We start from the raw sequence: 12,102 nt of genomic DNA, 5'->3' as shown, positions 1-12,102 counted from the left end.
TATAGTGTCATGGTTAAGAAAGAACATGGCTGTCAGGCCAGAGTGACTAAATTCAAACCCTTGTCCACTCTACTTGCCCAGTATGTGAACTCAGCTAACTTCTTTATTCTTCAGTTACCCTTCTGTATAATAGGATTTCTAAAAGCTATAGTATCTGTTTTCTAGGCTTCCTGGGTAGATTAAATAAATTAATTCTTATAAAGGACTTAGAACAGAACCGGGTGTCTAGCGAGCATTTAATAATTCTTAGTTGTTAATATTAGTCACGATATTGCTCAAGTCAGGCAAAAGGCCTCATCCCTGGGCCCAAGCTTGTTGTTGAGTTCTTCCCACCTGGACATGCTCCAGGGCATCCTAGGCGGTGGAAGTAGCAAAGCCGTTTTCCTGGAGATGAATGTGCCCGCGATGAGCCCGCTCAGCCCTTAGAGCCCAGACCCAGTGGGTGGCTTCTGACAGAGGCACGGAGAGCCTCAGTTTGGCTCCAGCAGCACACGGCCCATTTAAGTGTACATTATGGCGAGGCATCTTGGCATCTGCCTTCCTTTTTTCTTGCCCAACCCTAGCATGAGGCCACCCAGATGCCACCTCCCTGAGGGGCTCCCAAAGTCACTGTTCTCTGAATGTTCTGTTGTTTTTCTGAGCGAAAGATTTTGAAAAATTGGAGTTCTGTATACCTGTGCCTACTCAGTGAGGGACCTTAGATCAAAAGACTCCACCCGCTCCGGTGAGTTTTGTGCTGCCAGCTTCTCATGTTTTCCCCCCTTAGGCCAGGAACCATCACGCTGCAAGCCCTTTCAGAAGCTAACAGAAGGCTGTGGATGGAGGCCATGGACGGGAAAGAGCCTGTAAGTTACCTCGCCCACTGGGGATGCTCTGTAGCGTAGCCCAGTGTGTGAGGGCCCTCTAGTGGTACAAGTGGGTCTAGGACAGTTAAAGGGTAACAGCGGCATCTGACTCACAATTTTTAGAGCTACAAAGAATTTTGTTGATTCACCATGTCCTGTTTAACAAGTAAGGCAACTTGGGTTTCAGAGAGGGTGGGGCACTTCTCTAGGACCAGCCTCACAGGATCCAGGGCCTGTAGCCTCTTGCTCTAGTTTTAGATTCTGCAGCTGTGCCTACGAGATCGTCTTAAAGACAATGAAGCCTCTTCTCAGTTTATGCAATTAATATGTGTTCATACAGAAGGATTGAAAATAATTGGCATGGCTGTGAACACGCATTTATTAAGATTTTATGCAAAATTGTTTTGCTGCCCCTTCTTACACCTCTAAGTCAGCTTATTGTCTTTAAGTAGTGGAGATGGCCTTGCTATCCCGCATCTGAAGATGTCCCACTTTATGTAGAAGACTGTTGCACAGGAGGATAGACAATATCTTAAAGGTGTTTGTGATTATTCTGTCAAGTCCGATATGAACAGTCAGAAACCATTGAAAGGCATTTCCTCTCTTCAGTGTCTCAGTAGGTTTCTTCTAGTGGCATATGAAATAATACCATATTATTTCATAGTGTTGGAATCCCAGAGGACTAGATTTGGATCCTGGTTCTGCCATCCGGTGGTTGTGTGACCTTGAGTGAGTTGTTTCATCTCTCGGAGACTCAGTTTCCTTCTCTTCAGTAATACGGCTTTAATGTCTGTCCTACCTACCTCACAGGGTTGCTTCACAAATCCGATGAAAGCCAGCCTGTCAATCATAATGTGATATATTGGTTTCAGGTGCTTCTAACTAGTCTGATGCATGGGTGCGAAGCTGCTGAGATTCAACAGTATTTGGACACAGTCTAATCAATCTCTTTGCTTTCTTCAAGGTCAAAGCTTGCTTGGAGGGGAAATATATTCCAGGGTTTTCTTTGTGTGTGTCCTGGGTGCCATGTATTCCAAAGAGGACTGCCATGCAGAAAGTGGTCCGGATCTGTCCCTCCTCCCTCCCCTCCCAGAGATCTGCAGCTTAACTGTCATGTGTCTTTGATATCTCTCTAGGAGGTTGCCAGGAGGCTCAGCAAGGCATTTTACTCTTGAATCCCCCTCCTGAACTTACTCTCCCTTTAGGTTTTAAAGATTGAAGGATGCAGATGGCTTTTTGTGGAGACAGATGTCAGAACATGGGCCCACTGAATGTGGATCCTTACCAGCTTGATAATAACAGACTTCTTGCAGATATCTTATTTATCATAGTGGCAGCAGGGGCTGGCCAGCGCAGAAACTGCTCTCACTGAAATATACATGGGTTTACACGCGTATGCAGACAGGTTTCCTTAAAAAGGAGACCTTGTTCAAGCAGACTCGAACAGATGGCCTATACTGGGCTTGTTTCTGGTGGCCTCTCATTGCTGCTTTGCTTATCACCCAGTCTATTAACCTTATACACGTTATGCGCGCCTCTGCTTTTATAGTGTCAAAGAAGATCGTGACTTGAAGGAACATCTACTCCAGCCTTGATCATCTTAGAGATTGGAATTTTTGAAGCCTAGAGAATGAAAATAACTCGCCCTAGATTTCATAATGAGGGAGAGGCAGAACCGGCACTAGACTTGAAGAGTCGAGGGTTTCCAATTTGGTTTGTCCATAGCTATCACCGTGTAGACTTCAAGATGACGCAGAGAAGTCTTGGTCAGTGCATAGATCTCTTTCACACGGGCACTTGCCATTCCACAGAAGACCACCTATTCACTAGCCTTTGGGGTGTGGGAGGTTGGTTTGGATCACATACATTTTACCATCAGTGCCCATTACCCACGTATGCATGAGAAATCCACTTTCTCTCTCATGCTCTCTTGCTCTATGGGAAAAACTCTCTGAGTGTTCCCTAAGCAAATGTCTAAGAGGGCTGTAACTTCAGCCTCAGTGAGCAGTGTGAAATCCAGTGTAACCTTCAGGGGTCGTTATTTCAACTGTTCCTTCCGGACCTGGTCAAAGATGATTCTGTCTAGCCCACTTTTCCTTCTTGTTAAAGCCTTTGAGTTGTTACTTTTTTTTTCTTTCTTTTTTATTGTTATTCTATTACAGTTGTCCCAGTTTCCCCCCCATTGCCCTTCTCCACTGCCCCGCCCACCTGAATCATTAATGGTTCTGATTTAATATTATCTGTTTCTCTTCTTTTGTAGATCTACCACAGCCCCATAACGAAACAGGAAGAAAGTGAGTCAAATTTCTGATCTACTGACATTAGAAACTGCCAGTTGTCTTAATCATAGTAAATGCTGTCATTGAGGATATGTGATATGGATACAGTGTGTTTATGGATACCGCATTGGGGACTGTACTGATTGAACTAAGGAAGTCTCTTTGTCTTAGCTTATGGCGAGAGTAGCTGTACTAATACAAAGAGACACACTATATCCTCCTTGTTCTAGACACATGATAGAAATTACGTGCATTTCCAGCCTAACATTTCACATTTGATGTTGCTCGTGCCTAGAGTAGATACAATACAAAGGGCCAACTAAAAGCATTTTACGTTCTTTAGAGTAAAACTCCCCCCCCCCCAGTCAAAGGACCTTTTCATTTAAGGGTGATTGGAGATGACCAAGCAAACCCCTCGTTCTCTCACTGCAGTCTCTTGGCACAATGATTGGATGCTTGGTAGGTGAAGCTTGTCACAGCAGGCTCTAACTCTGCTCTCCTTTGCTTGAAACAGTGGAGCTGAATGAAGTGGGCTTCAAGTTCGTTAGAAAGTGCATCAATGTCATTGAGACCACAGGTGAGATGATGAACCATGGCCTTGGCCATGTTTGAATCCAGCCACTCTGCATTATCCTGGGGCGATTTCTCGAAAGTACCAATGATGTCATCTGTTGGTCAGGAGCCATTTGAGAATAGACGCTATTTATAAACCTTGACCACTAGACACTGTTTGTATAATTTTAGTGAATTCCAAGCCAGTGGTACCTAAGCATGTTTGGATAATTTGTGGCTTCCTCCTTTGAAAGAAAAAGAGCTTCAAATGGCTTCTAAAGTATTCTCAAAGACTCCGTGGCACTCCTCAAGTAGCATTATGATGGTAGTCCCAAATAAATAAAAATGTAGTTTTTGCCACAATACACATGGGTTTAAAATTGCACGGGGCAGAGCTAAACTCAGACAAATGCAGAGTAAGCATTTTTCCAGGTTGATACTCTAGTTTCTCTCCAACAGCATGTCCAATATGGGCCAGTGTCCTGTATCAGCAATCTCTTTTCCTTTGAAATGTTGCTCCAGTCTTCTCTATGCACAAACATGGCCTTTTGTTTGACATGTGCCATCTTCCAGCCCTCTCTTCATTTATATCACCACTCAGGGATATCATGATGGTCGATACGACTGTGTTTTCACTGATATCGTAGCTCCTTTCCAAGATGGCAGCCCCGTTCACTGCCTGCTACCCACCCAGGCATATTCTCCTATTTATTACAGGGTGTGTTCACTTCTGTTCGGATTAATGAGGGCTTGGTATAATCCAAATGAAAGCGTGAAGAGAATAATTTGGAGAGATGCTTCAGGACTGCTCCCCTAGAGCAGGAGAGGGCTGGGGAGTTTGGATTGCAGAGCGAGAACCTTTCCTGTCTCAGCTGACTCCAGTGTGGGGGGACCAACTTTCTCTGCTCTGAGGCAGATGAAAGCTTGAGCTACATAAACAAACTTGACCTGATTTTCTTTTCCTAGGGATCAAGACCCAGGGATTGTACCGTACCGTGGGCAGCAATATTCAGGTTCAGAAGCTGCTGAATGTCTTTTTTGGTAACGATTTCAATTTCATAATTTTATTTGGAGTTGTTTGTGTATTAGAAAATGTGACTGTAAGAGGAAGGAGGCATTGCTAAAGAAGGTTGTAGAATTTTAAAAATATATATTTTTTCAAAGATAAAATATACACATGTCTGCTTACCCTGAGTCAGAGACAATTTTGCCTTGGAAGAGATGACTAGCATTTCCCCTTCCTTATATCTTATTTACTCCTTAAATCCTTTGCAGTCTGGCTTTTTCCCTAACCTCTCTATTAGAACTACTCTGACCAGGCTTAGGAGGTAGAATCTTGTGAAATCCAATGGACACTCCCATTCTCTTATTTTCCTTGAACTTCTGTTGACCAGTACCTTCTTTTTGAAGCTTTCTCCCAACATGACTTCTACAACTCAACTGTCTTCTGGTCCTTGTAATGTCTCGTATTATTCAAGTGTCTCTTGTCAGGTCCTTTTTGTTCTTATCCTATAAATCTTGTGTGTGTATTTTCCAGAACTCTCTCTTTCCCTGCTTTGCTTCTTTTTACGTGTTTTCTGTAATGGTTGATTTTTATCCTAGTTATGGGTCACATGTTTTCTGTTTTTAATATGCCTAGTAATTTTTATTTACATGCTGGGCATGGTGACTTACCGAATCTCAATTTTGTTATGTTCTTTTACAAGAAGAGCGTTGAATTTGGTAATGATTTTAATTTCATAATGCTTATTTGGAGTTGTTTATGTCTTAGGAAATGTGACTGTAAGAGTGTTGAATTTTCTTTTGCAGGCAGTTATTTGTGGATCAGCTTGATCCATTTGAGGCTTTTTAAAAAGCTTGTTAGGACAGACGTAAAGTATCCTTTACTGGCTACTTTAGTCCTAGTACGAAGGTCTCACTTCTTTTGTTTCTTCAGTCTCACTGGTTGGAACTTAAACATCTCCCAGGTCTGTATGAGTTCTGGGAATTGTTCAGCTTAATGCTTCCTTGTATTTCTTTACCTGACCTCATGGATTATCATCCTAGTCGCTCATGGCTTAGTGTTCAACAGTAGACTTAAGGGGGCCTCAATGTACCTTTTTTTGGTATTGTTTTTGTTTGCTTATTTTATTTTTAGTTCTTTTATTTATAGTTCTCTCTCTTTTTTTTTTTTTCCGGTGCTCTGCTCTGCAAATTCTAGCTGCCTTAGTCTCTCTGAACTTTGGTCTTTTTCTCTTCATCTGAGGAAGACCTCCATGCTGAGCTTGAGTTCTCACCATCTAGAAAGTGTTTTCAGGTAGCAAGCTGTGGTCATGGTAGGACTTACCTTGTTTCCCCCTCTTCGGTCATAGTCCTGTACTGTCCATTGTTCAGTGCCTACAAACAACTCTTCCATAGATTTTGTCCAGTGTTCTAAATGTCACAACTCGAGGGCAAGTCTGAGACCAGGTATTTCAACGTGGCCAGGAATGCAAGTCCCTCTATTGTGTTTTTTGACTAGGACCTCTATGCTGACAGCACACACAGAAATCTCTGGTCTGGACTTCATCTCATGAGTTTTAAACTCATGTATCTGTTTGCCCACTGGACCTGTGCTTCTCGGACACATACAGTCAAGGCACACATCACAGTCACCATGTATGCATAGCGCACACTGATCAGTGGACGAAAGTGATCACAGCTGAGGCAGTTTAGCTCCAAAGGCTGAGAGAATCAAGTCTGGAATTGTTGCACAAGCTCTATGCACATAGGTGTTGCACAGGCACCTACATTTGATATGCTCCAAACGAAACTCACTGTTTTTCTCTTCCTGCAAACCTGCTCTTCTGCCTTTTGTGAATGGCGGTGCCTATCATAAGCTCAGTGAGTAAAGTGAGCACAGGAAGGTGCAGTTTGGGTGCAGTGCATGTTTTTGGTCTTTTCTGGGATGCGTAACCTACTTTCCACAACCCTGCAGGCCTCATATGTGAGCCCTGCTAGCATTTGAGGGTGTCCTGCTGTACCGTCGTAGCAGGTGTGTCGTTTTTGTGTTGTAGGATACATCCTTAGTGCCTCAGTATCTGTTTTCATGCATCCCTTTACATTATTGACTTTTAAAAATATCTTATTCCCGGCCAATTTACATCTCATTTTTAAGGGAAGGAATACTTTTTCATATATAAAACAGCTGACAACATGGCCTAGGATATTTAGTCTCTTAGACATTATTGGACTCAGATCAGCTGTTTAGAATTCTTTTTGAAGTATCACTACATTCTTCTGCCTGATGTATAACCTGAAAAAAATGCCATGCTACGCATCCTGCTGATTGCTTAACAGGCTTCAATCAGACTGAAATGGTTTCTTCAAATCACACATGGCAGTGCAATTTGATTCAAATATGGAAAGTGGAAGGGTTGGCATATTGCATCTACTCAGCATCAACTTCCAAATGTCAGTCCTCTTAGGAATATCTGAAAAATAGAACAGGGAGTTCTGGATTTAATATTTATATGTATAATATAGCATAGTGTTAGTTTACTGATTTATACCTAAAATTGGTCATCTCTGATCCCTGCCCCACATCTAAAAATTTGTAGATCTGGTGATGAGTCTCATTTATTTATTGATTTATGTAGCAAATATTTGAGTATCTGCTAAGGGTCAAGCATTACAGGCTGTGCTGGCTCAGTCCTTTTGAATGTCACAGTCACACAGTACATACGCTCACTCAGTGGCGTCTACTGCTCTCACTGACTAGTACAGTGAAGTCGTCATTGTTCACACATGTGCATTCCAGTCTACTCTCCTTGGCTGCCAGGTTACATCAATGTCATGCAAACTGTTCTTGTTATACTAAGAATGGCTGAACTTTTTCCAGACAGAATACACACACACACACACATATAATTTTAAATTTTATATAGGTTCAATACTTTAGTCATTATACTTAGTAACCTAGATACTTTGATTATTCTCAGATCATGCTTCCTTTGAACCTACTGGAGGCTGAAATAATTTATCAATGTATATTTAATATTGTCCTTTTAAAATTACTTTTTACTTGCCTTCAGTTTTGAAGCTGACTTCAAAAGCTTTTAGAAATAAAACTTGTGTCTGAACATTTGTTCTTTATCCACTGTTTTCTCGAGATCTGAATATCTGATGTCAAATTCATCTTTCGATTCCACCTGACACCTCACCCTTACCTGTCATTCTTGTCAATATGTGGAAGGTGGGGTAGAAATTTTTGTTTCAGGGGTATAGTAACTTACAAAAATTAAATTGGGAGCTTATGAATCTGGCAACCCCCTTATTACACCTGCTTCCTGCTGCTGGGTTTTTAATCTGAGGACAATCTACTGGCTATCTCACCATGAATAAAGAATGAGGGAATTGTTCACATTAGTGGCCTGTTGCTACTGTAACAAATTGCCTGAAACATAGTGGCTTAAAACAACACAGATTTATTCTCTTACAGTTTTGGAGGACAAAGGTCTAAAATCAGTCTTCTAGAGCTAACATCAAGGGGTTGGCAGGGTTGCATTTCTTCTGTAGCTTCTGGAGGAGAATTTGTTCCCTTCCTTCTAGCACTTTCTAGAAGCTGCCCACTTACCTTGCCTCCTATGTGCCAGGCACTGTATCAGGTGGTAGGTGTATAGAAGTGAACATGGTAGACACAAATTCCCCCTCTAATGGAGCTTAGAGTCTAACAGCAACTATAGCTCATGAATATAGTCATACATTTTCCTCCCAGACTAACCTGGAATATTCCAGATCCAGGGTCCTATTGATTTCCACTGATACCACCAGGACATAAAACAGTATGGTCAACTGGAAAAAATAAATCACAGTATTCCCTTTTGAAAAAGAGGCTGCTTCTTGAACCAATATCTCTCACACTATTCATAGGAAGCACATTAGGAAAACATATTAACTTTTGAATAATGTAGAAGTCTTCTTTTTCCTGATGTTGAGGTACATGCCTCATTTCCTCTGTTTGAACTCCATTGGTTCTTTTTTCTTCCAGACCTGATTGCTTGCTTTCTGCCTCCTCCCATCTCGGCTTACGATCCTCTTTCTCCTTGTCTTTACAGCAGCCTTACAGCTCACTCCATCCCATTCATTGCTTTTACCTAGGGTTTCTCGAATGCCTACTACGTGACAGACACTGGTGCTTATGGCAACTGTGTACCTCCCTTTATTATTATTTGTCCACCTAGTTAATTCTTGTTCATTAATCAGATTTCTGTTTAGGTATTGTGTCCTCTGGAGGCAAACCTCATCTCATCCACAACAGTCCTGTACTTCGCACTGTATCTCTTATTGTGCATTTCCTACTGTGGTGTGCAGGTTCTTCTGGGCTCATCTGACCTACCTCACCGTGAGCGTCTAGAGGAGAGGGGCTATTCCTTAACCTTGGTTGAGAATCATATACATATGCTGTTCAGAGTTTCTAGAATTATAATTTAATGGAATATGACTATGGGCCTTTAATAGCCTCCATTTCCCTCTGGAATTTCTAGGAATGTCTGAATTTGAGGCCGGACTCTGTTACCACCAGATTACCTGATTAATATTTAGAAACAATACGTAAGCAGGAGGGGCAACAAAGCCTGTGTTGTGGGGCATCTGTTTTCAACATCAGCTTCAGTGCATCCAAGGAGCCCTCAACTCAGTCTCTTACTGTTGGTTAGTTCCAGCTGGGTGCTGATAGCTCTGGATACTTTTCGGACGTCAGCATCTCACTGCTCTTTGATTTCTAAAATGGAAGTAGCGTGTTGTTTAGTCCCTACATATTTTTGTTTTATTCCAGTTTTCTTGTATTTGATCTCTAATCTCATTCCATTGTGGTCAAAAAAGATGTTTGATGTGATTCAAATCTTTTAAAATGTATTCAGGCTTGTTTTGTGGTATAACATGTAATCTATCCTGACGACTGTTCCACATACACTTGAAATGAACGTGTATCCTGCTGTTTTTGGAAGGGATGTTCTGTATATGTGGGGGGACCCCAAAAAACCCCAGAATTTATTTATCAAAAAGTGTGTGTTAATTCTCACATGTTTAAACTTCAGTCACCTTCAAAATACTCTCTATTTGACATAAGACACCTATCAAGATGATTTTTTCACTGTTCAAAACAGTTTTTGAACTTGTCGATTTGGATCCCTTTTAGTGCTTCTGCCAGTTTTTGTTTCACCTCTTCCACATCAGCAAAATATTCCCCTTTGAGGACGTTTTTCATAGGGGGAAACAAAAAAGTCGCTTGGGGCAAGATCGGGTGAATAGGGAGGGTGGGGCATGGTGGTCATGCATTTTTGGTCAAAAACTGCCGCACATTCCATGTGTCTGGGCAGGTGTGCTTCTAAATCGCCCATCGTAAAATGGGGAAATGTATTGAGTCTTCATAAAGAATTTACCGAAGCCTAAGGCAGCCTCTCACAACAACACCAGCTGGTACACTGATCTGAATGGGTTCCTAGAACACTCACCTAGTGGGGGAAGCTTGTACTACAAGGGACCTGCCTTCCAGAAGATAATTCTGGTTTTTTTGGTTCCCCCTCATATATCTATTAATTCCACCTGATCTAACGTGTCCTTTAAGGCCCGTGTTTCCTTGATAGTTTGCTGCTTGGATGATGTATCCATTAGTGTAAATGGGTTGTTAAACTCCACTACTCTTACTGTTATACTATCAGTCTTTTTTTTTTTATCTCTACTAATATTTGCTTTATGTACTTATATGCTCCTGTGTTAGTTGCATAGATATTTACAAGTGTTATATTCACTTGCTGAATTGATTCCTTTATCATTATGGAATACCTTTGATTATCTCTTGTACAGTCTTAGTTTTAAAGTCTATTTTGTAAGATATAAGTATTACTACCTCAGCTTTTCTTTCATTTGTATTTTCATGGAATATCTTTTTCTATCCCTTCATTTTCAGTCTCTCTGTGTCTTTAGATCTGAAGTGAGGCTCTTATAAGAAGCATATGTATAGTTCTTTTTTTAAAAAAATCCATTCATTCTATGTCTTTTGATGTAATTATTTAATCCATTTACATTCAAAGTAATTATTGATAAGTATGTATTTATTACCATTTTGTTAATGGTTTTCTGGTTGTTTTTATAGTTCTATTTTACTTTCTTCTCTTGCTTTCTTAACCTTGTGATTTGTTGACTTTTTCGGTATTATGTTGGAATTCTATTCTCTTCATTTTTATATATCTGCTATAGGTTTTGGATTTTGGTTACCATGAGATTCATATATAGCAGTCTATGTATATAGCAGTTTATTTTAAGTTGATTGTCTCTAGTGTCTGACCACATTCTGAAAACACTACATTCTTAGTCCTCCCCCATGTTTTATGGTTTTGATGTTATATTTTGCATCTTTTTGTGTGTAGATTTTTTCACTAATTATTGTAGATATAGGTGATTTTTACTACTTTTGTCTTTTACTTTACACACAAGCTTTATAAGTGATTAATCTACTAACTTTAATGTATGTTGGCCTTTACCAGTGAGACATTCTCCTACATGGATTTTTTCATTTATAGTTTTGACCTTTAAAAAAAAAGATTTTATTTATTTATTTTTAGTGAGAGGGGAAGGGAGGGAGAAAAAGAGGGAGAGAAACGTTAACCAGTTGCCTCCCACAGCTCACAACCCAGGCATGTGCCGTGACCAGGAGTCAAACTGATGACCTTTCAGTTCACAGGCTGGCGCTCCATCCACTGAGCCACACCAGTCAGGGCTACCTTTTATTTTCTGCTTAAGTAAATCTCTTTAACATTTCTCGTAATGCCAGCTTCGTGGTGCTGAACTCTTTCAGTCAGTTCTGAGTGACGGCCTCCGCAGATGTCTTGGATGTAGGGCCACCGCCGCCTTTCATCGCTTTGAATATATTGTGCTATCTATCCTCTCCGGCATGAAAAGTCTCTGCTAAAAAGTCAGTTACCAATCTTATGGGAGTTCCTTTGTATGTAACCGGTTGTTTTGCTCTTGCTGCTTTTAAAATTCTCTTTATATCTCTAATTTTTTCTTTTCTTTTTTAAATTGAATTTATTAGAATGACATGGGTTGGTAAAATTATATAGATTCCAGGTGCACAATTTTATAATACATACAATATAATGCATGTATTATGTTGTATGTTCACCACCCCAACTTAAATCTCCATCCATCACCATTTCTTCCCCCCTTTACCCTCTCCTGTCTCTCTGCACCCCCTTCCCCTCTGGTCATCACCATACTGTTGTCTGTGTCTGTGGGTTTTTTCCTTCATTCCTTCTCCTTTTTCACTCAACCCTGCAACCCACCTTCCCTCTGACATCTGTCAGTCTGTTCTCTGAATCTCTGATATTTTGTTCGTCAGTTTATTTTGTTCATTAGATTCCACATATAAATGAAACCATATGGTATTTGTCTTTCTCTGACTGGCT

General features: G+C 40.8%; 1 protein-coding gene across 1 annotated transcript in view; it reads left to right on the top strand.

The window, feature by feature from the left end:
* Nucleotides 1-12,102, top strand: part of OPHN1 (oligophrenin 1) — a 237,036-nt gene that overhangs the window by 123,433 nt on the left and 101,501 nt on the right. The window contains exons 12-15 of the mRNA XM_090264307.1: nucleotides 767-845; nucleotides 3,106-3,139; nucleotides 3,639-3,701; nucleotides 4,643-4,717. Coding sequence (XP_090120433.1) covers nucleotides 767-845; nucleotides 3,106-3,139; nucleotides 3,639-3,701; nucleotides 4,643-4,717 — 251 coding nt within the window. The remainder of the gene's footprint in view (nucleotides 1-766; nucleotides 846-3,105; nucleotides 3,140-3,638; nucleotides 3,702-4,642; nucleotides 4,718-12,102) is intronic.

The sequence above is a fragment of the Furipterus horrens genome, unplaced genomic scaffold (genome assembly GCF_987537825.1).
Source record: "Furipterus horrens unplaced genomic scaffold, mFurHor1.1.pri manual_scaffold_17, whole genome shotgun sequence".
Taxonomy (NCBI): domain Eukaryota; kingdom Metazoa; phylum Chordata; class Mammalia; order Chiroptera; family Furipteridae; genus Furipterus; species Furipterus horrens.
Note: the sequence above shows the minus strand (reverse complement) of the source record. Positions and strands in the feature narration are given on the sequence as shown.